Genomic DNA, 27,854 nt, shown 5'->3' on the forward strand with positions numbered 1-27,854 from the left:
TCAGAACTACATGTGTATTGCATAACAGTAAGTCAAAAAAAAATATTTTATTGATTTGTTGAATCAATCAAAGTCAAACATCAGATTTAAAATTGTTTTCAAAGGCCTCAAAAAGATATAAGCAAACAATCATTTTAGATTCAAGTTTTTCAACAAGTGTTGACATAACTTAAAATGCACTTATATAAAATTCGGTGATAATCGAAAGTATGTTCTGCTTAAAACAGAATCAACAGAGATGAGACAAATATACAATAATGTATTACTATTGCCTCTTCAACTATATCTTCAAGATAAGCAGTTAAAATTCACAGATGTTTCTTGTGCTTAACAACAGACAGACAGACAGACAGACAGACAGATAACTGTTGTGTTTAATGTTTTCTTAGTTTTCTTAGTATGATAGATAAAACATAATAAGCATGTACATGTATAATTGATTGTTGAAAAAATTACCATTATTTTTATCAGAAACCAATGCATAAAATACTTACAAAGTTTTCAGATAAATATAAATAACAAATGACACTTTTTCATTATAAATTTTTATTACTAAACGTAGGAAACTGATGTAGGAAAGTTTGAAATAAGTGCATCTATATTTTATATACGTGTATACTCCTCTGATATTTTATGATACATTCCGTAATCTGTGACTGTCTTGCTCATCTCCAAGCAGGAGCTTAAAACATGACCCTTTCGGAATATTTGGTATTCACCTGACAGGGGAAAAAAAGGGCAGTCATGAAAGTTCAGAGTTGACACATTTCAATTTTTAAATTAATCATGCTTATTTTCTGTTTGCCTTACCTCTGTTCCAGAACAGATCTTCTCTGATCCCCACCACAAACTTTGTCAACCCCTCCACTGCAGGAGCATCCACCTGACCCACCAGTGCCCAGATAGACTTGGGTCTTTCCATCTGTTCCTGTCCAAGAAAATTTGTTGTACCCAAGAAACTAAAAAGAAAGTTTACAGCTTGTAGATTCTGAGATGCGTTCAAAATTAATTTTCTCTAGGTCAATCTGGCATATATTTTGTTTAAGATTAATGTATACTGAAGCTAGTCTTAGAGTTTCTCCATATTATTTCTTTTTCAAAATTTTAAGTAAAAAAAAAATACAAAAGAAATCCTTGCAGAAAGATTAAATTCAATTTCTTGCTCTTTTGATTCTTTAGATGTAACAATCAAACAGCCCCATAATGCTGGTATTCGTAAGAGTAAATATTTGCATTTTTAGTACCATTAGTTTAGAAAAATGTGATGTTTTTCATTAATATAAATAATGAAGGAGGATAAAAATCACAATAAAAAAAATTAAAAAAAAGTTGGTTTTTTTTAACTTTTACAAGAGTGAAAGCTACATGCTTGCTAATACTCCATAAACTAAAGTTATAATTAACTTCTAAAACATATTGAAGCCAGAATACCAAGTGAACACAAGACTGAATTCACTGTATTCTGCAGCAGGAATGTGAACCAATTCAATTTATTGTTTGCTACTTCTCAAAGTAAAAAAATGAAAATATATCACTTCTCAAGGTTAAAATGGTCTTCAAAACAAACCTGGTTATCATGAAATAAATTACAATGTACTTTAAAAAGTTACAATAAAGTACATGTAATATGAATTAGTGAAAAAAAAAATAGCTGACAATTTTTAGACATATCATTCACAATGTTCCTGAAAGTTTACCTGAGTGTTGAAACAATCAAATTTGATTGGCTGATAGCAGTATTGTGAGACATCAGTCAGACCTTCCACTTGTTCTTTGGTAGAATTGTTATAAGTGACAGTTTCTGTGGTAGTATCTTTACCATCTATAGGGGTAGGGTCCTCATGGTCATGTCCAACTACAGTTACTCCTGCAAAAACAAAACTAATCAGAATGAAGGCAACTAGTTAGAACAATAGGGTATGTAAGTCTCGTCATGTGACCCCGTGATTTCACGACAATGAGTTCTAGTCTACCATTCAAAAGCATGGAGTTAAGTCATTTAGAGAGCGTTGAGTTCAGTGTTAAGAGCAAAACATCGTTTTGTGTAAAAAAATATCGATAAAAATGACAAATATCCATTTCTACATGATAAAGGTATTAAGGAAAAACATAAAATAGAAGATTTTGCATTGTTATACAGCATTTTGAGTACCCGGAAGTAAACAATTTAATGCGGACCAGTCTTCAGTTTTCAATAGTTTAATGTCGGAAATTCCGGTAAAGAAAAAGGAAACCAGAACGAGACTTACGTAGCCTATACAAACATTGCATCAATAATAAGATGCCACTCACAATACCTCAGCTTTACCTGTCCTTTGATGTGGCTGAAGAAAATTGGCAAATTTATAACTGTACCAACTATGCAGTGGTAGAACCTCCTTCTTGTAGGAAAATTTTGTTAAGTTCATGCATAAATCAGCATGTAACCCCTGCTATGTACCATACCTAATTCTAGTGAGTAACATTGCTTGTGCTTAACCATTGGGTATGTATGAAACAGACCATGCTTTTCATTACTGCAGGTAATCTTTGTGCATGATGAATGTATATACTCCTGGAAAGAAAATTCTTTTTTTCCAAAGCCCTACCTCACAGATGCATGTATCATGCAGAGTTTATGTATAAAAAGAATGGATATGGTGAATGTGTCAAAGAGACAACAACAACTCCACTGGGATGAAAAATGTCAGCTCAATGTATAGACTATTCTACAGTTATGACAAAAAAGTTTATTTTAGTTTTTTGAACCTTGACAACTTCTTATATATTTTTTAATAATGGTTGGATATGTCATCTGAAGTTTGATTTGACATTTCATGTTTAATGATTTGAATGTGGAAAACTATGTATATTTAAAGCTTGTCATAACAAAAACCTAACAGAAAAATAAAAATGGTCTACAGAGAATACTTGTCTAAGTTCCTTTACATCTACTTCTAGTTCAAAAAGGTTTCACCCTTTTTCAGAATACTGTATAGAGAGTAATTTTTGCAAGGTGCTAATTTTGGCATGTCTAAAAACACCAAAATAAATTGTGCAAAATTTTTACTCTGAGCTAAGTTACTTACTACACAACAGCATTTGCCAAAACTAGAATGGGTTAAATTTTAGGCATACTTTTTTGCCCCAAAATTGCCAAATTTCACACCCACCCAAATAATTCTCTATATGGTACTTGGAAGCATGACATCACAAGATAGATGTTACCCTCCCACTTTCCACTGGAGCCTACTGATACTTCATCATTAATTCAGGAATCACCAACTGCTTTGGCCATCTCTTAGCAGAAGCTTAGAACCTCCCACTTTTGGAATATGTGGTATTTCATTAGTCACAATGAAGAGAAAAAGGGAAGTCATAAAGCTCAGAAGCCACATATTTCAATGTCCAATCAAAATAACATTTATTTTTCTTTAGTTCTAATCTAACGTTGTAATGTTTGAAAATGAACGACCACAATTTCTAGTATAGTTTTATTACAAAAATGTTGACAGCTAAAATATGTTGTGAAAATGGGGCTACCTCAAATTTCAAATTTATGTGGGAGATTCCCTGTTTTGAGTTTCCAAAGGTTAACACCTGTGCATCATAATCTCTCTGTATAAAATTTCAGAATTGACCCCCCGGGTTATTTTGACATAACCCTCTTTATGATATTTGAAATATTGAAATGGGGGGGAATTTATTGCACCAGGGGGTTAAAATATCATACAGGGGGCTCAAATTATTACAAGGGGGGTCAAAATTTTGCTACGATATTTTAACCCTTGAGTCAATATTTCATGGGGGTCAAAATATTGCATGACACCGGCATAAACATAGATTACCGCATAATAAAACTGTTTTATCGATACAAACCATGGCCTGGGACAAGGTCCATATCACATCGTACAATATAAGGCTGAACATTGGAATTAGGCCAAATCATAAATTCTCCACTCTTTGTAAAACCTCTCGCATAGACTTCCTCACAGTCCTTTGGTAGATCTAAAATAACAATTGTAAATTTGCAATATGAGTAATCCTATAATTCAAATATAATCTAACCCATTGTTTATAGGGGTGTGATGGCATAGTGTTTTAGAGCTTTGGGCTATAAATCACCTACTAAACGTTTTTTTTTTTATATCAATAAAATGAAACTTTAAAAGGAAGTATGATTGCATTGTATGACATGAAAAACAGTTGTTTAGTGTCTGGATACCAATGATATAAATGGTTATGGTAGATTTCCAAACATATGTATTGCTTTTTTCAATGTGAAGTTGTAAATACCTCTGAAAAATGTACTTAGGGATGATATTTGATATTTTTATTCTTATATTTAGTAGTCCAAATCATATTTGCAGCATCATAATTTGATATTTTGTTATTATTTTTAATCATTTGCATCCATTTCCATTCTTGAAAGTGCTACATGATATTTTGTCTGTCACAAAATTATAGTGACACACAAAAGTGTAAGTATGTTCAATTCATATAGTATCCAAACCAATTATAATTTACTTCAAGAACTTAAATGAATAAAACCTATAATCCTATGGTTGACCTACCAAATGGTCTTGGTCCACATCTGACATCACCAACTGTTGCTGTAGCTGAAGCTCCAGGCGATGTCTGCCCTCCCAGGTTCAATTTGGTAATAGGCATAACATTGGTGTCGGTAAGTATACCATAGTCATATGATACCATTGATCCTAAAATAAGAGGAAGTAAATAATAATCATTTTTGCTATATGAAACTCCCATTTGATTCAGATCAAAATCCAAAATGAGTGGTACACAGTAGGAACAAGTAAAGATTCTGAGACTTTCATTCAATAGCATTCAGTTGTGTAGGAGGAAAAATGGATAAGAGAATGGTCCCCCCAAGTACCCATATTTGCAAATGAAAAAGTCTACATTTTGCTATATGAACCCCACCCCAATTGATCTGGATCAAAATCTAAAACCAAAAGTGGATAATAGGAAGATGTAATGAAGATTCTTCTATCACTATATAACCCCTCTTTTCAAGTGGAAGGGAATAAATATCACTGATGCCCTACTGTAACTAACGGAAGATTTCATGCTTCACCAACTAAATACAATATAACAAACCTTTAGCATCACAATGACAGGATTTTCCTTCAGGACAAGTGTCAGTTAAGACACAGGCACAACCCTCAGCATCTGACTGGAAGCCTGTACCAAAACTTGATGATGCTTTACCCCCATAGGTAGTATAAAAGCCATCAGCTGGTGAATTATTGTTGATAAGAGCTGTCTCTTTACACTCATACTGTATACCCTGTTCAAATGGAAGTGAAAAAGCTAGTAAAGCTTGTCAAATTTTGGTCCCAAGCATAATCCACCCAGAAATGGCTTATTCAGTTAAATGTCATCAGTTAAAAAGGAGAAAAAATGCTTTGCATGGTGCAGCTTGATACAACATCAGAGGTTGAACCCTGAAACATTTGAAACAGGAAAAGAATTTGGCAAGGTATAAAGTGGGTCCTTTTTCAGTCCACAATTCCTAAACAAGTCACACCTGTTAAAACCAACCCAAACCTGTATTTTGTGATATGGCAATTTGCAGTACAATTTCAAAGATATCAATATATTTTTACTTAAATTAACAGCAATACATCAGGAAACATGTTCTTTTCTGCCCCTCTTTTTCTAAACAGCTAAAATCACAATCTCTAACATTAATCCTAAACTTCCTTCTATGGTACAGCATGTCATCTGGTACAATTTCATTAAAGATCTACACTATACACCTAAACTTATGTTTATTGATGAAAACGAGGACACCCACAACCACTGTGACAAAGAAGAAAAGAGCAAGGATTATGATAGCATGCTACCATTATATAAATACAATTTTTTGTGGCCGTATAAAAAGACAATATCTGTTCCAAGAAACATGTCCCTTAGCATGTACACTCAGAGTGATATCTATACAGTTTATCATCCAAATTTATATAAGCCTTCAGTAAACTGAAAACGTTAACAGTGCAGGTAGTTCAAAATATATTGTAATAAGATAAGTAATGAGTCACTTTATTGCCTGATATATATATCTGTATAAATCTCATTCAATGTTAATTTAAGATTTATGTATCCAATCAATTGATTTTGTAACAGGCTGCTGATATTGAAAAATGGATACATTTCTTTCAATTTGTTATTTTTTCCATTTAATTAGCATCAATTATGGCAACAGAAACAGCTTGCTATAATTGTGAGGATTCTGCAGTAGTGAGTGCACTTTCCAATAGAATTCAGTATTTCTTTGATTAAAGCATCATGGAATATAAACACAGCAAAATATATTAATCTCAACAGAACAAATAAAAGAACACAATTCAAAGGTTTCGAAGTTCCAGCCTTGAAAGTCTAAATAGCATACATCTTTTTGTGCATTATGATTGGCTGAGGTGACATGTAAATTCCATGTTCAACATGGTTACTTTTTTTTTTTTTTACAACAGACAGCGCCAAGAAGAAGTGAAACAATACTTATCTTTTATTTCATTCATTTTTGACATTCAGAAATTTTTTTTTTAAAAGATACGAAGTTGACAGAAACTTCTACTTACTTAGAATATTAAAAGTGACAACCATTTCATGTCAGTTTGATGTCACCATTTGTAACATTGATTTCACTAAATGAGGGTCTCCAAGATGAAAAATGATAAATTTACAACCAAGATGTTTTGTGATTGGAACTATCAGGATTAAACTATTTTAATCCTTTAATATTCTTTCAATAATGACTGTACAGCGCTGAAATTCAAACTTAACCTCGAGCAGTCAAAACGAATATGCAGCTTCTTTTACCTGAGAACAGAAGCCTGACTGCTTAGTAAGGACATTAATTTGCTCAGGTGTGGCATCTGGATAAACAATGTCTGTTGTCTGTGAGCCTGGCTGAGTCTGTCCTTCAACTACAACCTTGTCTGGGTTACCTTTGACCTGTAATAAAATATATAACTTTTGAAACCTGACAAATAACTGTATATTCATGTAATATTAAGTGTAACAATGGCTGAATCATTTTAAACATGTATTCATCATTTTAAGACATTCCTTTTATTAAAAAAAAAGAATTTTCAGAGAGAAAAAATATACTACAAAGCATCATCTCGATTATTTAGAGATTTTTTCAAATCATTCACCTGAAAAAAAGTTGATGGAATTAAAAAAAAAAATTGAGGATTTGAGGCTCGAAAAAAAATGTTCCTCAAGTTCTCTTGTTCAAAAAATTTTATAACAATAATTTGAAACTTAAATATCAAAATTTCACTAAAAACACATGCATATGTTGAAAATCCAACAAACTGGCTGTCACAGTTCATGAACTGTCAAGAAAGGGTAGCCGAAAATAAAATATATAACAATATAAAATATAAGGTGACTGTCTATGGTTATATAGACAGTCAGTAGATTTTATTGGATGATGAGGCATCAGCCCAATACTTCCAATAGATCAACTGGCTGTCTTAATAGTCACAGACGGTTACAGGAGCTTATAACATTTTTGTATGATTTGGCTTATTTATATAATGGGTAAATAAATCTATCTTTGCATTGAACTATACTCATTTGAATTTTTTTGGAAATCACTCAGTGGTAACTAGGTAAAATATATTTTAGTCTTGGTGTCCAGGTAAAATTATTGAAATGTACACACTGGCTGGTAGCGTGATTGAACTATCTTTGTCACAACAATCAGGTCAAATTGTTTGAATGTGCACACTGAGCGTGCATCCTTTCGTTGATTGAGTTATATGAGTCTTAACATCATTGTCAAATTATTGAATAATAGATTTTCCTTTTATGGTCATTGGCATATTATCAAAATATTTTCATCAATGGTAGGTGGATTTTCTATGTATCATCTTCATTTCCATATTGCTGCTTTGGTTATTTGGACAATTGGTTTTATCCGATCATGACTTGTCAACACATCGTACAATACTTAGTACCGGTAATTTGGGATAAATAGTATTATTCTCAAAGAAACTTTTCTTGGGGGTTTCCGATTATTGAAGTCGAGCTTACACTTCAGTAATAGACAATCATTTACCAGTTCATACTGTGAAAGTACATTTGTTCGTGGGGTATCAATTTTCAAGGTTTTCATGGGTAGGTCAAACCATGAAATTCGCTTCCAAAGGAAAAGGAAATTGCCATAGATGTGTCAATTGAAAACCTCGAAACCATGAATTCAACGATCCACAAACTTGTGTTTCTTCCCAAATTCACAAAAATTGGTATCCACAAATTAAAAGTACTTTCACAGTAGATGATTTATATATCAATAAATATTGTCTACACACAGTTAGCAATTACAGGATGATGTGATTTATAACAGTTGTAATGTCACATTTGACCCATTTTCAAAATTGGAACCAGAGATTTTGAAATGTGGGGTTTCAGGCTATTATTTGCTCATTTCTGCCAATTTTTGCCAGTAATTGACAAAATTTTGGCAAGAAATGAACAAAATTCACCCACAAAAGGAAGGTTCAAACACCCAGAACCTCCTGTATTCTCCACTGATTTTCACTGACTAAAAACCAATAAAATTTATCAATACTTACAATAGTGATACCAATATCTTTATCAGTTTCAAAATCACACTGAACAGCAAAGTATTGTACACCACCAGGACCATCAGGGTCTATGGCATAAACATGGCCTCTCCTTCCACCGTTCATAGCATTGTGTTCCTTGATGTCATGACAATCCTTATACAAATCTACAACAAACAAAATTCAGTGTTATATTTGTTAAGTGAAAAAGGAGGGAAACATTTTTTATCGAAAGAACTTCACCTATCAACTAGAAAAAAAGTGATATTAAGGCTTTTAAGTAAACTTTACCCCAAAGTGGTGGAATTCTATTTTTAGTCTTTTCTGCCAATAGGTAATCAGCAGAATACAATTTTCATTCTTATTCATGTACAATGGATTACTGAAGTACATATAATGTAAGTAAAATGGATGACATTCCACTCGAATCTAAGGATCTTTGTTTTTATGAAACTACATGGTACATTTACAGACTCACTTACATTGGTTATCCCTACAAAAAAACAAGGTATTATTTGAAGTCAGAATTATTTTTAAATGACCCCAAAAAAATTGTAAAGCATAACCCATACAAAGGGGGTTAGTCATGCCGGCATGGGTAAGTGGTAAGATTAGTTAGGTAACAATAGGCAAGGAAAACTTACAAATTCCCCTTAGCCATGACTGCATGACTAACCCCCATAGTAGAGGTTAGTTTTATAAATAGTTTTTTAATTAAATCCAAAATAATTCCAAATTAAAAAAAATACCCTGTTATAATATTAATATTATTTTAGCTTAAAAAATAGTTTAAGTAATTTAAAAATACATAGAATGAGAATTCAAAGAGCTAGTTCTGTATATTTCTTTAACATAAGTTAATGACAGCAGCAACAAAAAAAAAATACCCACCATAGCATTTGAGTGGACCAATATGTAGTTCTCTATCAGATGTAGATGGGTCTAACACTACATTCTGAACTGGAAGTCCACTTCCAATAAAACCTCCAAATACTGATCCATCATCACATGAACATCCTCCCTCTTTACATGTTATTGTTCCTGTAAATAGATAAAAATTACAGATGACATCCTCGTTTAACTTCATGTCATTTAAATTATGTATAAATATGTGTTAATACAAATATTGATCTTGATGTTATCTGCTGTAATCAAGGCCATATTTGTTATTAAAGCTGTTGCATGAATTTTCTCAATCATCCATTTGTGTGATTTCTTTAAAATATTAATTGCCATGATTGGTTTGATTTTCTTTTTTATTGCTATGCATTTTTCTCTGAATGTTTTTTGGCGTATCAGTTTTTAACATTATATCATGATTTTCAATCCTCATCAAGTGATAAGTACAATCCATATAAAATCAAACACTACTGAGGGTAGAAATGATTCATGGTGTGTTTACTTTCCCCTTAATTAAACCAAATAAAAAACAAAACTATAGCAAATTGCCAATTTCATGTACAATGTAGCATCATATTTCTGAATAAGAAATAAGAAATAACAATGAATTTGGTGGTTTTTTTACATACATTTTCTTCCAGGTGGGGTTGTTGTCTCTTTGACATATTCACAACATCCATTCTTGTCATATAAATCACATCTTGCCTGATTTTTGAAAAGACTGCTGCTTAAAAACATTTACTAGCTAACAAACATACTAAGAAGCCTTGCACTATTCTATCCTGGTTGTAACAGTAAAGTCCTTCAATCAGTAAAACACTGCTAGCTACATAATTTCTTTTACAATACAACAAGCTCAAAGAGACATATGTATGGGAAGCCAAAGTAGACAAAAATCAATATTTTGTAATATTAGAAAATAATTTTCGAATACAAAATCATTTCTTTTAATATTAGAAAATATTTTTTAATATTAGAAATTCATTTTGTAATATTAAAAATTAATTTTCTAATATTACGTATTCCTGATTTAGTTATATTATAAAATATCACACATTTTTTAATATTACATAATGAATTTGTAATATTAGAAAATGAACTTGTAATATTAAAAAATCAATTTGCAATATTGCAAAATCAGTCACATTTTTCAATATTACAAAATGATTTTCAATATTAAAAAATTGTAATTGAATACAAGAAATGCATTTTCTAATACTAAAAAATCAATTTCTAATATTAAAAAAATCAATTTCTAATATCAAAAAATCGATTTCAATATTAGAAATTCAATTTAATTTTTAATTTTAAAAAAATATTTTTTGAATAATAAAAAAGTGTCCTGTGATATTAGAAATCAAAATTTGTTATATTAAAAAATGAATTTATATTTTTAAAAAATCAATTTTTTCATATTAGAAAAAAAACATTTTGTCCACTATGGCCTGCCATACATATGACCTCTTACAATAAAATCAATAAAGTACTCAATTAAATTTATATTTATCATATATGGAAGTCTATTTCTGTCATCGTGATAAGTAAATGTCGCAAAAAATTATCTCGAAAAGTCCGGATAATTTGGGTATTTTGTCGACATAAATGACAATTTTATCTCAAAAAGTCACGGTAATTTTTCGCAATTGTTAAGATAATTATGTCGACCGTTCGATATAATAACATGAATTATTGCGACTTTAAGGGAACCGACGACAACTTGTGCCTTTGACATAAAATATTTTCAAGATAAGATGTGACAACTTTATACTAATACAACGAATTTATGTGCTAATTATCATGACAAATCGTGATTTATCATCTCAACTGGTCGTAAAAGTTGTGATGTCTAAGATATTTGTCGACATAAACTATCGCAATCTGAGAATTTAAAGTTGTGAAAATGCCAAGTAGTGTCAACAACAAAACATGTGAATTACAATATATTATGTTGACTTTTTTGTGAATAAACTTGACTTATTGACTTTATATCTTGACAAAAGCTAGTTTTTCGTGGTAAGTTACGATAACTTATCACGAAATTTCACGTTTGTCGAAATATTATGCCAACAATTCAAGTTATTTCACAAAAAAGTCAATATGATTTATCACAATGTACACATTTTGTAGCTGACACTACTTGGCATTTTCATAACTTTAAACTATAAAATTGCAATAGTTTATGACGACAGATATCAATACGTTCACAACAAGTTGAGATAGCTTGTCTCCATTTTGTCACAAAAATTAGCTGTAATGTCGTGATTTTGGTAAAAAGCTATCGCGAAAATATTTATGTCGAAGCTACATATTGGCATGACTCTCTATAAGTCGTGATAATTAACTCGAATGGTCGACATAATTATCTTAACTATCACGAAAAATTATTGTGACTTTTTGAGATGAAATTGTCATTTATGTCGACAAAATACAGCAATTATCATGACTTTTCGAGATAATTTTTCGCGACTTTTATTTATCTTGATGACAGAAACAGACTTCCATAATCATATTCTAAAGTGACAAGTAAATGCTGAAGTTACCACATTCTTTAAACACCTACCATTTCCATAGACCATCCAATCGTTATGATCTCCCCTCTCAGTTGGAAAATCTGCTCCGTTGCACAAAATATAAACATCTTGTTCACAAAACACTGCCTTCTCTATAATATCCTTAATCAGCTCATACTCATAGACATAGTATTCAATAATAATCACTCCGCCTTCCTTTGGTATGGGTTTGTCATCTGGCTTGGGATTGATTCTCTATATATAAACAAAAAGTAAACAAACATGAAGTTGCATGCTTTGTTGTGCTAGGAATTCTGCCACACGTTCAGACAGTAAATATCATACACCAACCAAAATTGCTTATAAGTATCCCCCTCTATATAAAGTCAAATATAAAGTCACATACCAAATTTAGAATCAATCCAGCCATTGAGAACCAAGCTAATTGTAACAAAATTTGAAAGGATGTTTGCTACTATGTTTAAGATTATCAAGGATTTCATGGGTGTGAAATCTAATAAGATCTTTCATGTTAGAACAATTAGTGGAAAAAGGTATAGGTCAGTGTGCTTGTTTTTAAATATAAGCAGTTGAAATTTTGGCGGGAAAAGGATTTTCTTTTGATTTTTCATAGGTTTTGTCTTATTAGGTTTTATCCATCAAGAACCCAGAAGAAATAACAAGGACTTCATAAAAACAATTCTCAAAAAGCATTTTAAGGCGTGTTTAATGGTGGTGGGGGTGTCACTGGGCAGAAAATATCAATGCTATGAAATTGAAAAAACCAGAAGAGTGTGTAAATCTGACAAAAATGGCTGAACATGAGCAGAAAACATCCTTAAAAGATGACCTGAACACTTATTACCATTGTTTTAAGGAAACTGCTTGAGGTTTACCAATATTTCTGTTTGTTGCGAGTCTGTTAATCCATTAACTTCAGTACCTATTTCTATCTAAATTTAGATACCATTGGCAATAATTCTGTCAGATGAATATAAAAATGTCAAACTTTATGTTAATGTTGTATTGAGTAGTACCAGAAACATTTTTTTGCACGGGTCAACAGTTTTGTAAACAGTTTTCCGAAGTTTCCACATATTGGCACTGACAGTTAAAACAAAGATATTATGCTATTTAATCTTTTAACTTATTATTCAATAAACAACTTACAGTAATACCAGCTGGAGGATGAGCCTCTATTTCACAAAAGACAGGGAATGGTTCTTTTCCACCAGTATTACCATCTGGGTCAATAAACACTGTTTCAGATTCACTTCCTGATCTAGTGGAATCTCTTCTGGCCTGACATGTTCCAAAAACACCTAAATTACAATGAAATCAAAAGTATTGTACAGTGAAACCTGTCTAAGCCAAGACCTTGATAATCCAAAAACCTGTCTAAGCCAAGACCTGGATAATCCAAAAACCTGTCTAAACCAAGACCTGGATAATCCAAAAACCTGTCTAAACCAAGACCTGGATAATCCAAAAACCTGTCTTAACCAAGACCTGGATAATCCAAAAACATGTCTAAACCAAGACATGGATAATCCAAAAAACCTGTCTAAACCAAAATCAGAATAAACCAAAAACATGTCTAAACCAAACCCTGAATAAACCAAAAAACCTGTCTAAACCAAACCTGTCATAAACCCAAAACCTGTCATAACCAAAAAACCTGTCTAAAACAAGACCTGGATAATCCAAAAATCTTGTCTAAACCAAAACTGGAATAAACCCAAAACCTGTCAAAACCAAACCCTGAATAAACAAAAAACATGTCTAAACCAAAATCTGTCTAAACCAAAACCTGAATAAACCAAAAACCTATCAGAACCAGACACTTATTGAAGTCCAATCATATCAATTTCCTAAAGTGGTAATAGAACTATTATATGTACCTATGTTATAGTAACTGCAGTATAGAGGAGATACTTCATAAGAAGCAGATCTACTTGGTTGGTCAGCTGTAACTGGATCTAGTGTAATACACACTTGACAGACAGGAAGACGTGACTTTGAATGGATCCAACCTTTATCTGTTCTCTCTACCCCATCCTGAACTTGACAGTTACATTCATTGAATTCATCGTTGACAGAATCACAAGTTCCAGTGACACCACAAGCACACTGATCCTCGCCGTTAGATCCTGCCCAACCTGATAGGGTTTAAAAGTATAGATATAGAATCAACAATTAATTTATGTATGTACACAGCCAAAAGAGTTATTAATCATATGTTGCTTGTTATATTTGAAAATCCACTGATAATTAGACCTATATTGCATACCCTATATTGCACCCCTTCACAGACCACCACTGAAATATGATTCAAATATATGATATAATGAACATGACAATTCAAAATCTGTATCACATGCTGTATCAATCCGAGACTCCTATATCATCCAAGGGTCACTGGCCCACGAGGTGATATAGGAGTCTTGGGTTGATACACATGTGATACAGATTTTGACATGTAATATTCAGTTTATATATGATAGTCATATCAAACTCAATTAAAAATTACTGTATTATATCCTCACTAATGGTATACAGTGCTTCACATATTATTATTTTTTGGCAATTTCGGCTGTGTACAAAGAATTGGTGATAGGTACATGCTAAATTCATTTGTAATTCATTAAGGAGAAGTTAATAATCCAACAAAATTTTGAAGTTTAAAAGATTGATTGATTATTGTTTAACATCTTATGCCAGATATTTCATTCATTTCAGGACAAGAACATTTGACCAATCAAAGAGACCCTGCTGTGTACCAGACAAACATGCCGAGTAATATTTTCATTGTTCTATCTCACAAAACCAACAGACAGCAGGTAGGCATGTCGTTATATAGTTAATTATATATAAATTTTCATTAAATATTTGTATTCCTTATTTAAACTTAACAACAGTGATTCTATCCCCTCATATATCATTAATATATCACCAGAAACAGCAATTTTCTGAATTTTAATAAACAACTTGAAACAGCAAACTTGGGATCATATTCTAAACAGTGTTCTAGGATTCCTATTTCCCGTTACCCAGGGCAAATGAAATTTGGGTCAGGGAAAGTTAGGTTCTTAGTTACACTTTCCTGTGGCAAGTTGGAAACTTCATATGCTGTAAGGATTTGTTTTGTTAGGAAAGCAGTCATTGACTGTGGGAAAGTTGATTTTATATGGATTACCTCAATTTCTGAAAAATCCTAGAACACTGCTAAAATCAAACTACAGATATAAGTACTCTCTACAATCTTCCCTATGGTAATTCTTTCTGCCCTTATTGGGCTATAAGATGTGATGGGTCTCTAACACAACTGCAATTGACAAACTTTAATGTATATTACCATCTTGGACCTTTCCATCACAAGTTTTGAAAAAAACTCTGTCAGTTACTGGTGCATTGTTACACTTGTATACTAACTCCTGGGTACAACTCTTAGATTTTTCAATCAGTGACTGTAAACACATATACAGGTAAAGTATAAGAAAATAGGATGAATATCATTTATTCTTTGTTTACTAAATAAATGATACTTTAAACTTATGAAAATTAAGTCTGAATATATCAACAGCCGGTTACCTCATAGATATTTTTTTGAGTACTTTTTTACTTTGTGCTTTAAATAATCACTGAAAATATAAAATGAGTCCACTTTTTTGTCTCTTAATGTTTTATTCAAACTGTTTAAGTGTCAATGTCTGTAAGATTCAGGCAGTGGGTAAACATGGTATGAAAAAAAATTTTTTTGAAAGTTTCATTTGACAATATGCACCAACAGAATCAAGGAAAAAGGACACAATTTTCCATATCACTTTGGTAAAATGAGTTTGATTTCATTGAAATGCACTGAAAATGAACATTTCAAGGGCACATAACTCTGTCAAAAACTGCATTTTTCTAACATTCTATCAAAAAATTTCTGAGCAAATCCAGTGAAGCATAGATCAAATAATGGTCTTTTCAAATAGAGAAAGCACCCTTGAGTAATTTTATATTTTTGGATTTGTGTGTTTTTGATATGCATATTTCTGATTTTTCTGATTTTGCCTGATTCTTACAAAAATTAATTCATCACTTAATGTAAAATAAATTGGCAAACTTTCCTTTTTGAAATACTAACTGTTCATTAGTCTTCTATAGTATATATAATAAATCACTAGCCATTACTTGATACACATGGCATATTAGAGGAGTCTTTTGATGTAATGAGACTTTTTTTGCAATCTAATTTCTAACATGAATTATTTGTAATATTTCCTTTTATTAACTTTTAGTTTGAACATAATACTATCTAAAGGAAATTTTTACCTGGACTTGTTCAACAGTGAGACCATTACCATAATTAATATCAAAACACTTGGTGATTGGTTGGTCACCATCTGGTGAAGTGGAATTTGTGTTGTCACCTGAAAAACAGACAAAAATCAATATTTAAGTGTGGTTTTTCAGGTACTATTTTTCATGGTCTGCATAGTGCAGTCAAATCAAAAATTCAAATTCTGAAAATTCAAAAATTATGAAAAAAATCAAAATTCCACTCCAACTTAGAAAGACAGTAGAATAAAGTCAGACATTATTGAGTTTACATATTTTTGCCATTTGGACCTCCTAGATCAAATGCATAATAATTTTTTAATGAAATTGAGGAATTGGTCAAATGGCCACATATAAAGTTTTTGTTACTGAAAAAATGTAATTTTGCACAAAAAGCAATGGGAGAAATAATAAAAAGTTGACTTAGTTATAGCAACAAACTTAATATGTGGATTGATCAATACACAAAACCAATAATTCACATGATCACCAATCAACAGTATAATCTACATATATATATATATAATTGACAAGACAAACCTGGAGTAATTGGTATTTCAGTTTTTGGGAATTTACATGTAACTTTAAATGGTTTGACTCCATCAGCTCCACCAGGGCTAATTGTATACTGTCCATTGGAAACCATATCCTCACTATCAACTCGTTTACCCCTCATGAACCAGTACAGATCACTACATGTTGGGAATACATCTGAAATTCCATAGATCATTGAAGATAAGTTAAATCTAAGGCCATGGAAACTTTAAAACATTCCTTTTTTGAAATGGTGGAATAAAGTTGCCTCTCATTTTCTGAAATCATGATCTTCCAGAATAATAGGACTTCTACCTTACAAACGATTGTACTTACTTCAGTCAAAAGCCATAATACTAATTACAATGACATCTGTTTAAACTGAACCCCATTTGGAATTTAAAATTGGTTCATTTTAGACAGATGTACGGTTTACCATGGTTCAAAATTTATATTGATATGAAAGGACTGTAAAAAAGTGTCTGATATAGACAGGTTATCAGATTATATAAGGTCTGATATAGACAGGTTATAAGATTATTTAAGGTTTGGTTTGGACAGTTTTCAGATTATTTAAGGTTTTGTTTGGACAGTTTTCAGATTATTTCAGGTTTTGTTTTAGACAGGTTTCACTGCACATTAAAAATATCTTTCACTTATAAAACAACATTTATAGAACATAGCAATTTAATTTATGAAAAAGTATTATTTGAAAGTTCAACAAATATCAAATCTTACCAAAGCATTGCATTGGTCCAGCGGTGACAGAGGGACCTATTCCATTTATAGAGGAAATTGGTAAATCAGACTTCTCAATCAAGTTACCTATGTCCTCTCTGAAAAAAAAAAACAAAACATTTTTCTGTTATTTATTGTTACCTGAATTAACCAACAAAACCTTAATACATGTCACTATATAGATATGTTTACTTGTTTTTTTTTTAAATCATGCGAGCATAATGTAACTTAAAACCATGAGTCAAGGGTTTCATTTTTTTTTGCAACGCAGGTACCTTTGGTTTTGTAGGTGGTACGTTTCATCATTTTGTTCAATAAAAACGTATGAAAATTTAAAATTCTGGAGGTACCTATTAGTAGTTTAGAAGGGTAAAAGAACCTGGTACCGCCTCTTAATGAAAGGCCAGATGAGTCCAACCATTTTGTCCATTAAAATTATATTGATAAATATTTCTTTTGTTTTAAAAGGACCAGTAACAATTGATTAACATGAATCTTTGAAATGGTTAATTAAAGTGTTAGCTGGTACACAAATTAGTGGAAAATGGAAGTCCTAGCTATTTTTTATTAATTTTTACCTTAAAAATGCACAAAAATTTTCAACAAAGGGGGAAGTTTCATCCCCAAAAACCCACCACCACTGTGCTGTTATTAAACTTTTCAATTTGAAACTGTTTACCTTGTTTGACCATCATTACTATCACAATTACAAAGTGCATTAAGACCGCCATCACATGACTGACTAGCTGCACAGGCACACCCTTCAGAACTCCCATTACCATTGAAGTAGGTGTGAGCATCGCCTTCTATATCATACCATTGTACATTTGCAGCACCTCCTGTATAATAAGATTATTGTGATATTCAAACCCTGCTTTTTAGTGGTGTAAGTATTTCTGTCATACCTGTTAACCTTCGGAACTGTTCATGAGGGAAATTTTTAACAAAGTTAAGTGGAGATTTTTAAGTAAAAGCAATTTTTTTTGTAAAAATCTACAAAATTAAATTATTTAGAATTATCAGAAAAAAAGTTAATTAAACCAAAAACCTCCTATACAATTTGATTTTTTTTATTGGAGATTCTAAATTTTTCATTGACATTTGTGGGAGTCTCCCCAATAATGTGGGAGTGCTGTCAAATATGATCAGGGGGTTATGTTTATGATACACTAGGCCACATCATAACAATATTCATCATGCATTTACTCTACAATTATAACAGGTGATAGGACAAGGATGCTTTTGACTATCCATATAATTTGTAATGTGAAATATTGGCTCATCATATAATTATGTTCGTTTTTCCGCACCTATTCACATATTTGCAAGCTGGAAAATGGTACCTTATCCAGCAGCACATCCTATCACTATGGCAAGCCAAAGTGGACAAATATGAGCATTTTCTAATAATAAAAACTGATTTTTTAATATTACAAATTCATTTTCTAATATTACAAATTAGATTTCTTATATCACAAAACACTTTTTCCATATTAAAAAATCATTTTTTAATAATAAAAATTCAAATGAATTTCTAATATTAAAAAACTATTTTTGAATATTAGAAAATGGATTTGTCATATTCAATGACGATTTTTTAATATTAGAAAATCATTTTGTAATATTAAAAAATGTGACCGATTTTCTAATATTGCAAATTCATTTTCTAACATTAAAAATTCAATTTGTAATATTACAAAATGTGTGATATTTTATAATATTACTAAATCAGGAATTTGTAATATTAGAAAATGAATTTGTAATATTAAAAAATATAAGTGTTTTCTAATATTAAAAAATGATTTTTTTAATATTACAAATTAGATTTCTAATATCACAAAACACTTTTTTAATATTAAAAATTCAATTGAATTTCTAACATTAAAAAAAAAACGATTTTTTAATATAAGAAATTGATTTTCTAATATTAGAATATGGATTTGTTGTATTCAGTTGCAATTTTTTAATATTAGAAAATCAGTTTGTAATATTATAAAATTCATTTTCAAATGTTACAAAATATTGATTTTTGTCCACTTTGGCTTGCCATATATCACCTTGTAGATAGGAAGTTTTATTATGTGTTGTTCCAATACAACTGTCCTTAGCCTGTTGCAAATTTCATGTACCCATTATTGTCTTGTCAAAGAATTTCCCTTTTGCACATTTAGTAGTATTGCTGTTTCTTATTCTTAAAGAATTTTGAAATACTGCAACCGTTCCCGTGACCAGAGGAGACAGGTACAGCTAGCGCCATACCAATAATTTTCATTGGTACAGCAAACAAGTAAAAAAAATAAGGTTCTTCACTCGGTAACAAATTAAAACAAGTTCAACCATAGCAAGGCATCGAAATGTTACAAGCTCCTACCACACACTCACGAAAATCACAGGAGCAATAAAATGCAGGGGAACGAAACATCACTTCCTTATCTTGATTAAAGAGAGGAGTGAAACAATCATTACTGTTACAGTTGGCGGACCGGCAATGTACTTTTGTGTGTGACTTGAACAGTAGAAAGTGTACTCAGGGGATGATACGTAACTGTCAGTCGACAGATATGCGGACGTGTGGATGGAAGAATTATAGTTGAAGTAGCACTTGGGTGTCTGTGAATAAAAAATGCACGTGACTTTTCAACCACTGGACGGTGATTATATTTTCGAGGGAGGTTTCCCATCATTTTACAGTTTTCAAGCTTTCTACAGATTTCATGGGAGAAACCCATTCTCCTACAATTTATTCTTTGTTTAAACCATTTCTCTAACCTCTATGGTAAAATTGGTTAGCATGCTCGTAAAAGCTCAATACTGAAGATGAATTTATATGTATATGGTATTCGTCTCAAAATAAATAATTAACTGCTGAAGTCACCTAGATTTAGGTTACAGACCACCAATTCAACCAATGAGCATTTGGAACGTACGCAAAAATAGTCATACGCAGAAATTACCCCTGTTCCTCATAGTACTGTGAAAAAAGTTCTCATCTTATTTAAAAAATTTAAACAGTTTGTGAAAGGAAAAACATTTCTGTACATTTTATAGGTGCATTTTGCTTCTTGTGATGTGAAGCCTAATCTCCATAATGATTTTTAAATATACCCCTATCTTGTGAAAACACTGGGATTTCCCATGCTATTTATAGACCCTTCACTTCCGGTGACCAGTACTGCACTGCAAGTCTGCTAACCCCACATGCCATTCTGAGGATTGTGAGCTGACATATGTAGAATCATGCTGATATATAGTCTTCTGTAGGTTAAAGTTAAGGTAAAGTCCAGAGAAGCCATTGAATATTGTGAAATTAGCATAGAAGCCTATGGAAAGTGGAATCAGTGGTTTTTAGCCTTAAGCTGAAGCCATGGCAAAATGAAAAGTTTCTTGAAATAGCTTTAAACTACTTGAAGATCTTGTTAACTTTGCCATGAGAGGAATACACTACAAAAATCCTTCAAAATATGCATTTTTTTAAGTTATAGGTCCAAATTATGGAAAATTGGTCTTTTTGGCTGATTTTTATGTCCTATCTTGTAAAAAGTGTAGAAAATTTAGTAAAAATATCAAATATTAAACTTTGAGGGCTATATTTACCTAAATATGGTGGTAATAAGCACTTGAAATCAAGTTTTGTGTAGATTTGAGCAAAAATTAGGTTAGAAATGAGGAAAAACTCACTTTCATTACTGCGGTTAAGGCCATATCAGCATTCCCCTATGGCAACATGGAAAATCCATTATTGAGTACTTTTTTTTGCTTTAGGTGCCCTTTACTGGTCATGTTTTAATGTGAAAACACTGTATTTACAAATTTAAAGCCAAATATATCACCTTTTGTGAAAATTTAAAGATTTAGGATTTTTGACATGTGATCAAGAAAAAGGGGGAGGCATGTCAGAAATAAATTTTTAAAAATAGACCAATTTCTCAGAAAATGATTACTTTTAAAACTATTTCTTCATTGATATTGTTAAAAAACAAATTGTGATTGATATTTTTTATTTGAAAAGTCAGAAAAAGTTCTTTGCAAATATTTAATGCATTTAAGTATGGTAGAATATTGTCACTTTTTTGCTGGCACAACTTGGTTACCCTATATTTAAAAATCAAATATTTAAAAAAGTGCTTGTCACATTTCGCTGAAACTTTGCAAATGCATTCAGTATGTGTGTAGGAAGATACCTGTATAGTTATTTATTTTTTCTAAGACAAAAAGTGACTCTTTAGAATAGATAGAGCTGGTATAACTAATAGGCATATTCATTTTTTTCATTGAGATAGTCAGTCAGTGAGTTAAGTAAGTGTCCCTGGATAGTTTTAGTGCATTTGTACCAGTTGTGGCATTTATTTTACAAATTCCGTTTCTTTTTAATTTTTAACTAGACTAATAATGTTGCACCAACTTACTGAAAGATTTAATATTGCTTACGATTGATAACGCACATTATTCAATAATATGGTGCATAAAATGGTCTTCATTTCTGGTTTGCTTAATATATATTTAAATGATTATATTTAGGAACCGAACATATTATTAGCAATGGTTGGCGTGGGGGTGGTTGAGATCTTTTTGAAAAAAATCTTTATATTTTCTCATTACTTAAGAAGGCAGATTTTCAAATTAAAATATTGATGTCAGTTGCTGTTGAAATATAATTTAAAAAGTAATCAAGGGAATCAAGATTCTGGCGGAAATCAAAAGAATGTAACACAAGGACAAAGATAACAGACACACACATTAAAGACCATAAAATAACCAAAATAATACATACAAAGCAACAAAACCAAATGAGCAACTCGGACTCCACTAAAAAACTTGGAGCATGGACCACGTGTACCGGTAGGGTAAGTACCCCTGCTTTTCTAGAAACACCCGCCGATTTGAACAAATCAGTTTTCATGGTGCAGATGGATACACAGTGACGATCCACGAGTTCATAATGACGACCATAAAACTTCTGTAGTGATGACTTCAATCTTGTAGCAACATAACCCTGTTCCAGAAACCTAATTGTTAGTAGTCCAGCGCGATACAAAAAGTCTGCGTAGTTACCGAAGCTCTGGCATAAAATAAGAGTTGCGATATGAAAACTCCATACGCAGGTACTGAAGGGATGTTGCCACAGATGAAAGGAAAGTTGACAATACGGAATGAAAAGTCATCGCGTGTGTTGTATTGTTTGGTCAATAGTTTTCCTTTACCATCGATCTCAAAGTGTAGGTCAAGATATGAGGCTGACTTCACAGTGTCTGCAGTACCCTTTATCTCAAGTTCTTCGGGGTCGATGTTTTTATAGGTTTCTTTGGGGTTAAACAATTGTGTGCATGCGCGGAAAAATCTTATCCGACATCAATTCCCAGCCCCCACCTCCCCTCAAGATAAAAATGGTCGGTGCTTTATTCCATTTTTAAAGGCAGTGTACGTTATTACCTTCAAATAGTGGAGTCTTTGAACAAGTGAAAGACACACTCTGCATACAGTATGTTGATCTTTCTCGTAATTTGATCAGCTGAAGGGCAGATACTAAATAATACTTCAGCTCAATTGCACCGCTCAATTCTTGCTGTAAAAAGTAGTAGGTATGTGTTATAAACCGTTATCATAGGATTTTTTTTATTGTATATAGTATGCATTTAGTGTACCAGTGAAATTCTGTATGGAGGCATGGACTCGCTAACCGTTCAAACAATTTTTGCAATGATAAACCTCTTACAGTCAATTAAATATTTTTGATCATACAGGAAACCATTATTTCTTTAATTGAACATTTTATTATTCCCCAGTATGTAAATGCTAAACTGTAGCGTAATTGTTGTAAAACGTAAGATTGTTATCTATTTGTTAGGTATACATTCATGTTTTGCCCTAGAAGTGGCCAAGGGCAGTTGCAGTGTCTGATCCAGCAAAGGGTTCCGGGGATCGGACCTGTCCCCTTTCGTTGGAAAACTTAAGTTTCCTACAAAATTTGGTAAAAAAATTGCAAAATTAATAGTAGCCGGGAACCCTTCGTTTCTGGAATACCCTGTTTTTACAATCTATGGATGTACTACTGCAATTACAACGAATAATAAAAAATAAAAAAAAATCAATAAAGCAAGCATTGATACAATATAATTATGAACATTTCTTCGACGTATTCCCCCCTGTATTATACGGCTTAACACACCTACCGTGGATTCATTAACATGATGAATAACTGTGATTCCATGGGGTGGTTCCTTAACCATGACACAGTGGGCAGGGAAGGGCTCCACATTTTCTGTTACACACACAAAAAAATAACTTGACGTGTATAGAACCTATTCAAATTTCTTAATCATAGATAACATACAAGTGATTATATTTTTAATTTTCTGAAATTAACCTTGCAAGATAAAAACTACATAAGAAGCAAAATATTAGTTAGGAACTTATTTTAGCTAAAGACGCCCTAAAGTGTAATTTTATACAATTTTTAGCATCATATAATATTTGTATCATTCTACAGTAAAACTTTACCATGGTAAAAGTTTTACCATAAATGACCAAACGTTATAATAGTCATGTTAATGTTCATTGACAATGATTTACATAATACCCACATGCAAAAATCATTTAAAAACAAATCAATAAACCGGCGTTACCAGTATCAATGCTGTCTGCTTTCGGTGGACCGTCGGGATCTATCCAGTACGTATATGTATCTTCCTTCCCTTGCTGGAAGTACTTCTGACAGTTCACTTCAAAACCTTATAAAACAGAAGAGATCATCGCGTCACACACTGTCGTAGACAACATTTGACCAATTATTGCTGTTACCTAATGTAAACTAACGGAGTAAGTAGATATGTCCTTATACTTTCGCTAATTCGAAAGAAAAAGGTAGCATTACTATGTCATTTCCAAAATTTATTTTATACGTCGTGTTAATACAGAAGACTACAACAGAAACCTTTTTTAACGAATAATTGCACTTCAGAAGATGAAAATGATATTTATTGTTTGATAGGGTACACACTACATATAACGTGGAAAATATCTACCAAATTCACGTCTGCTACACATCAGAGGACCAACGGTATAAGTAGAGCCGTTTCCTGGAACAGCGGACATCACTGAGCTGATTGGTAAATCTGCCTTGTTTGTGACGGGGCCAAAATCTTTCCTTCGCTCTCCGTCTACCGTATCACAATTACACATAGCTTCCTCGTCAAAACACTTTCTATTGAGACCACATGCACACATGCCATTCATACCACCCGGCCAGTAATCTTTAATATCACCGTTAATGTCAGTAAATCTTGTGTTCCCATTGGTTGTGATTGGAGAGTCCTATACAAAAAAATGTGTTTATATTTTATGTTATTTTTTGGTTTTGTAAATTAAAAAAAATGAACACATGAAGGTTAACAGACGAGCAAAGTATAAAGAAATCAGCTCATATCTTATAAAATATTTTGTCCTGACGGTGATAGAGATGAATATTACACTATACCGATGCTCATAGCATGGCACGTGTCGTAAACATCAGTTCATCACATTATAACTGATTCAAAACAAGACAAAATGCGTGTCTAGGAAGTACAATATGATCATGCACAATTGGGGAAAATCACAACATCAACTAACGATCTTTATATACAATGCTGTTTTAAATATTGACAATTATAAAATTGATAAACTGTCGAAGTAGTAAATAAAAAATGTGATCCTATGTCTATTCCAGATCTAGAAGAACAACCACCATAATATTTCTTTTATTTTTAATTATTATTTCTATGAAGGCGATTTAAAAAGAGTTGCACCCACCTGACAATCATACTCAACATCTTGTCTACAGAAGGCAGAATTTTTTATAATGCTGTTAATTTCTTCTAAGTTACCAGCATAGTTGATGGGTTCACCATCTGGAGTGGGTTCTTCTGGTTGTGGTCTGGAGAAGGTAAGTTCGTATTCTTCATTTTTGAATTTGGGTAATAATAAGTTATCAAAAATACAACTACGATGTAAGCAGTTATTTTGCTGTGGCTCTTATTCATCATAAAATGAAATTCAAACTGTAATTCCTGTTATTATATTAAGGCCATGTGCTTGGATATTGACGTTTCTGAATTTTCCTTTTTTTGCCGATATCCTGTTCAATGTAAAATTTCGATTAATTATCTGAAATCAATAAAAACGGATACCAGATTTAAGAAACATATGGATATTATTCTTATAATAAAAAGACTAACTTGTCGTGTACAACTACTGTAATTCCTACATGAGGGTACGATGTCATGTCACATTGGACCAATATAGGATTGGATGACCCATCAGGTCCATCAATATCTATTATCTGTGGTCCATCTTCCTCTATTTTGTATCGACTGTCGAATTTTGCCTCATGACAGTCAATCGGAAAACCTGGAAAAGTGTTTCCTCGTCACTATATTATAGTCAAAATTAACCAGAAATATGTTTAGCATATTATTTTTTTTTTATACATATTATATGTGATTATATGATTATACAAGCAGTGAATGTTTACCCAACCGATGCACTTGGTCCATACTACTAGGTTTTACAGGGTTGTTTATTTACTTGTGTTTCTTTGTACGTGTTTGTTTTGTTATTTTTTTGTTCTTTGTTGTGTATACCTATCATCCCTGTCTAGTCGTTATCACGGGGTTACATTTTTTTTGTTATCATTGATTTTTTGTAAGATTAAATTATATGCCTCCTGTCTGTGGAGTTTTCATCTTTTCAGTTCATACGCTGTTCCAGAGCTTGCCCAAGTTACTCAGTCTCCATGTACCGCGGTCAACTTTTTATAGGTTGACTATATAGACATAAGTTGTGTCACATCAACACGTCTTTGTTCCTTCGATTAAATTTATACTTTGATTTTGTGTGTTTACATAAAATGTGTATCTCGAAATACTATTAGAAGAATATATTACCGAACGGTTTTGGACCACATGTCACAGGCCCAAGGGCTACGTCCATTTTTTCATATCCAGTCAATCCTCCAATATGTACAAGTATGATAGGTAATAAATCTTTATCTATTATTTTGCCATCATCAATAAAACCACTTGCACTTCCATCACAGTTACAGTTAGATTCTGTGTTTTTACACGCTCCTATCTGACCACAAACACACTGAAAAAGACAAAATAAAAAAAGAGTCACATTGGTAAGGCAATATGAAATTTCTTGTATTTAACAGTTGAGCATTATGAGTTTAATTGATTACCGATAGATTTGCATTTATATATCGCGATGCTTATATGCATTTTTTAGTTTACCATTTCAAACTTATGTAAGAGTAATCAAGGGAACCAAGGTAATAGTGGTAGTCAAAAGAATGCAATCCAGGGACAAACACCAGACATGGAAAACAGACATACACACCAAAGAACATAAAGTAACTAAAATAATACATACAAAGTAACAAAAGCAAATGAGCAACTCGGACTCCACTAAAAACTGGGAGCATGGACCAGGTGCACCGGCAGGGTAATCGTCCTCTGCTTTTCTAGAAACACCAGCTGAGTTGCTCATAAAAGTCAAGTCCGGGGTAGACAAACGAGGAAAGGAAAACTATGTACCGTTGAATAAATCAGTTTTCATGGTACAGATGGATACACCATAACGATCCATGAGATCATGATGACGACAATAAAACTTCTAGAGTGATGATTTGAATCTTGTAGCAACATAACCCTGTTCCAGAAGCCTATTTGTTAGAGTTCTAGCGCGATATGAGTAAAGATGATGTGTAAAGATTTATAAAAAAAAACATGCTTCTTAAATTTGTAAATGGATTGGTCGAGCTATTCCCACTTAAGTGCCGTTATATGAAAGTTACTTCATGGATTGTTTTTAATTTATGCGAAGTAACAAACTTCAGGAAAGTTTAAGCTTCATGAGCCACAAAGCGTTTTATGAACATGGCTAGTGTCAGTTGTCCCACATTTAGTTATGCAAACACAACATGGTCAAAAATTGTAACTTATTCTTATAATTCATTTCTAATTTAACTTTGGATTATTTGAGTCATGGAGTGCGAACCAATCGTAGCTAATGACGTCACAGTACCAAATTAACCTATGTAGCTCTAGAGACCCCTATTCTCATACAGAAGGGTTATTACAAATCAAATTATACCACTATGACTAAAACATATCTTACCTTTCCCTGTGTTTTAGCACCACCCCAAGTATAGTGTGTGTTATTCTTTACATCAACCCAGTAATCGTCACCATCAAGCATTTTAGCTTTCCAGCGACACGTAGCACTG

The 27,854-nt window shown here is 32.2% G+C and overlaps 1 protein-coding gene across 2 annotated transcripts in view; it reads right to left on the reverse strand.

Annotated features, from left to right (window-relative positions):
• LOC148612376 (uncharacterized) overlaps positions 1-27,854 on the reverse strand; it is a 76,099-nt gene that overhangs the window by 18,446 nt on the left and 29,799 nt on the right. For both annotated transcript variants that reach the window (XM_088593743.1, XM_088593745.1), the window contains exons 10-33: positions 27,746-27,851; positions 26,512-26,713; positions 25,804-25,975; positions 25,379-25,502; positions 24,613-24,901; positions 24,214-24,318; positions 23,761-23,849; positions 23,021-23,153; positions 18,270-18,429; positions 17,591-17,688; positions 16,859-17,029; positions 16,313-16,410; positions 15,348-15,459; positions 13,894-14,151; positions 13,163-13,314; positions 12,043-12,247; positions 9,474-9,623; positions 8,592-8,749; positions 6,826-6,960; positions 5,101-5,290; positions 4,554-4,697; positions 3,859-3,987; positions 1,698-1,867; positions 811-959 (exon numbers count right to left, since the gene is read on the reverse strand). In XM_088593743.1, coding sequence (XP_088449869.1) covers positions 811-959; positions 1,698-1,867; positions 3,859-3,987; positions 4,554-4,697; positions 5,101-5,290; positions 6,826-6,960; positions 8,592-8,749; positions 9,474-9,623; positions 12,043-12,247; positions 13,163-13,314; positions 13,894-14,151; positions 15,348-15,459; positions 16,313-16,410; positions 16,859-17,029; positions 17,591-17,688; positions 18,270-18,429; positions 23,021-23,153; positions 23,761-23,849; positions 24,214-24,318; positions 24,613-24,901; positions 25,379-25,502; positions 25,804-25,975; positions 26,512-26,713; positions 27,746-27,851 — 3,699 coding nt within the window. The remainder of the gene's footprint in view (positions 1-810; positions 960-1,697; positions 1,868-3,858; positions 3,988-4,553; positions 4,698-5,100; positions 5,291-6,825; positions 6,961-8,591; positions 8,750-9,473; positions 9,624-12,042; positions 12,248-13,162; positions 13,315-13,893; positions 14,152-15,347; positions 15,460-16,312; positions 16,411-16,858; positions 17,030-17,590; positions 17,689-18,269; positions 18,430-23,020; positions 23,154-23,760; positions 23,850-24,213; positions 24,319-24,612; positions 24,902-25,378; positions 25,503-25,803; positions 25,976-26,511; positions 26,714-27,745; positions 27,852-27,854) is intronic.

The sequence above is a fragment of the Perna viridis genome, chromosome 7, assembly GCF_037379345.1.
Source record: "Perna viridis isolate PV_CMFRI_1.1 ecotype Kerala chromosome 7, ASM3737934v1, whole genome shotgun sequence".
Lineage (NCBI taxonomy): Eukaryota > Metazoa > Mollusca > Bivalvia > Mytilida > Mytilidae > Perna > Perna viridis.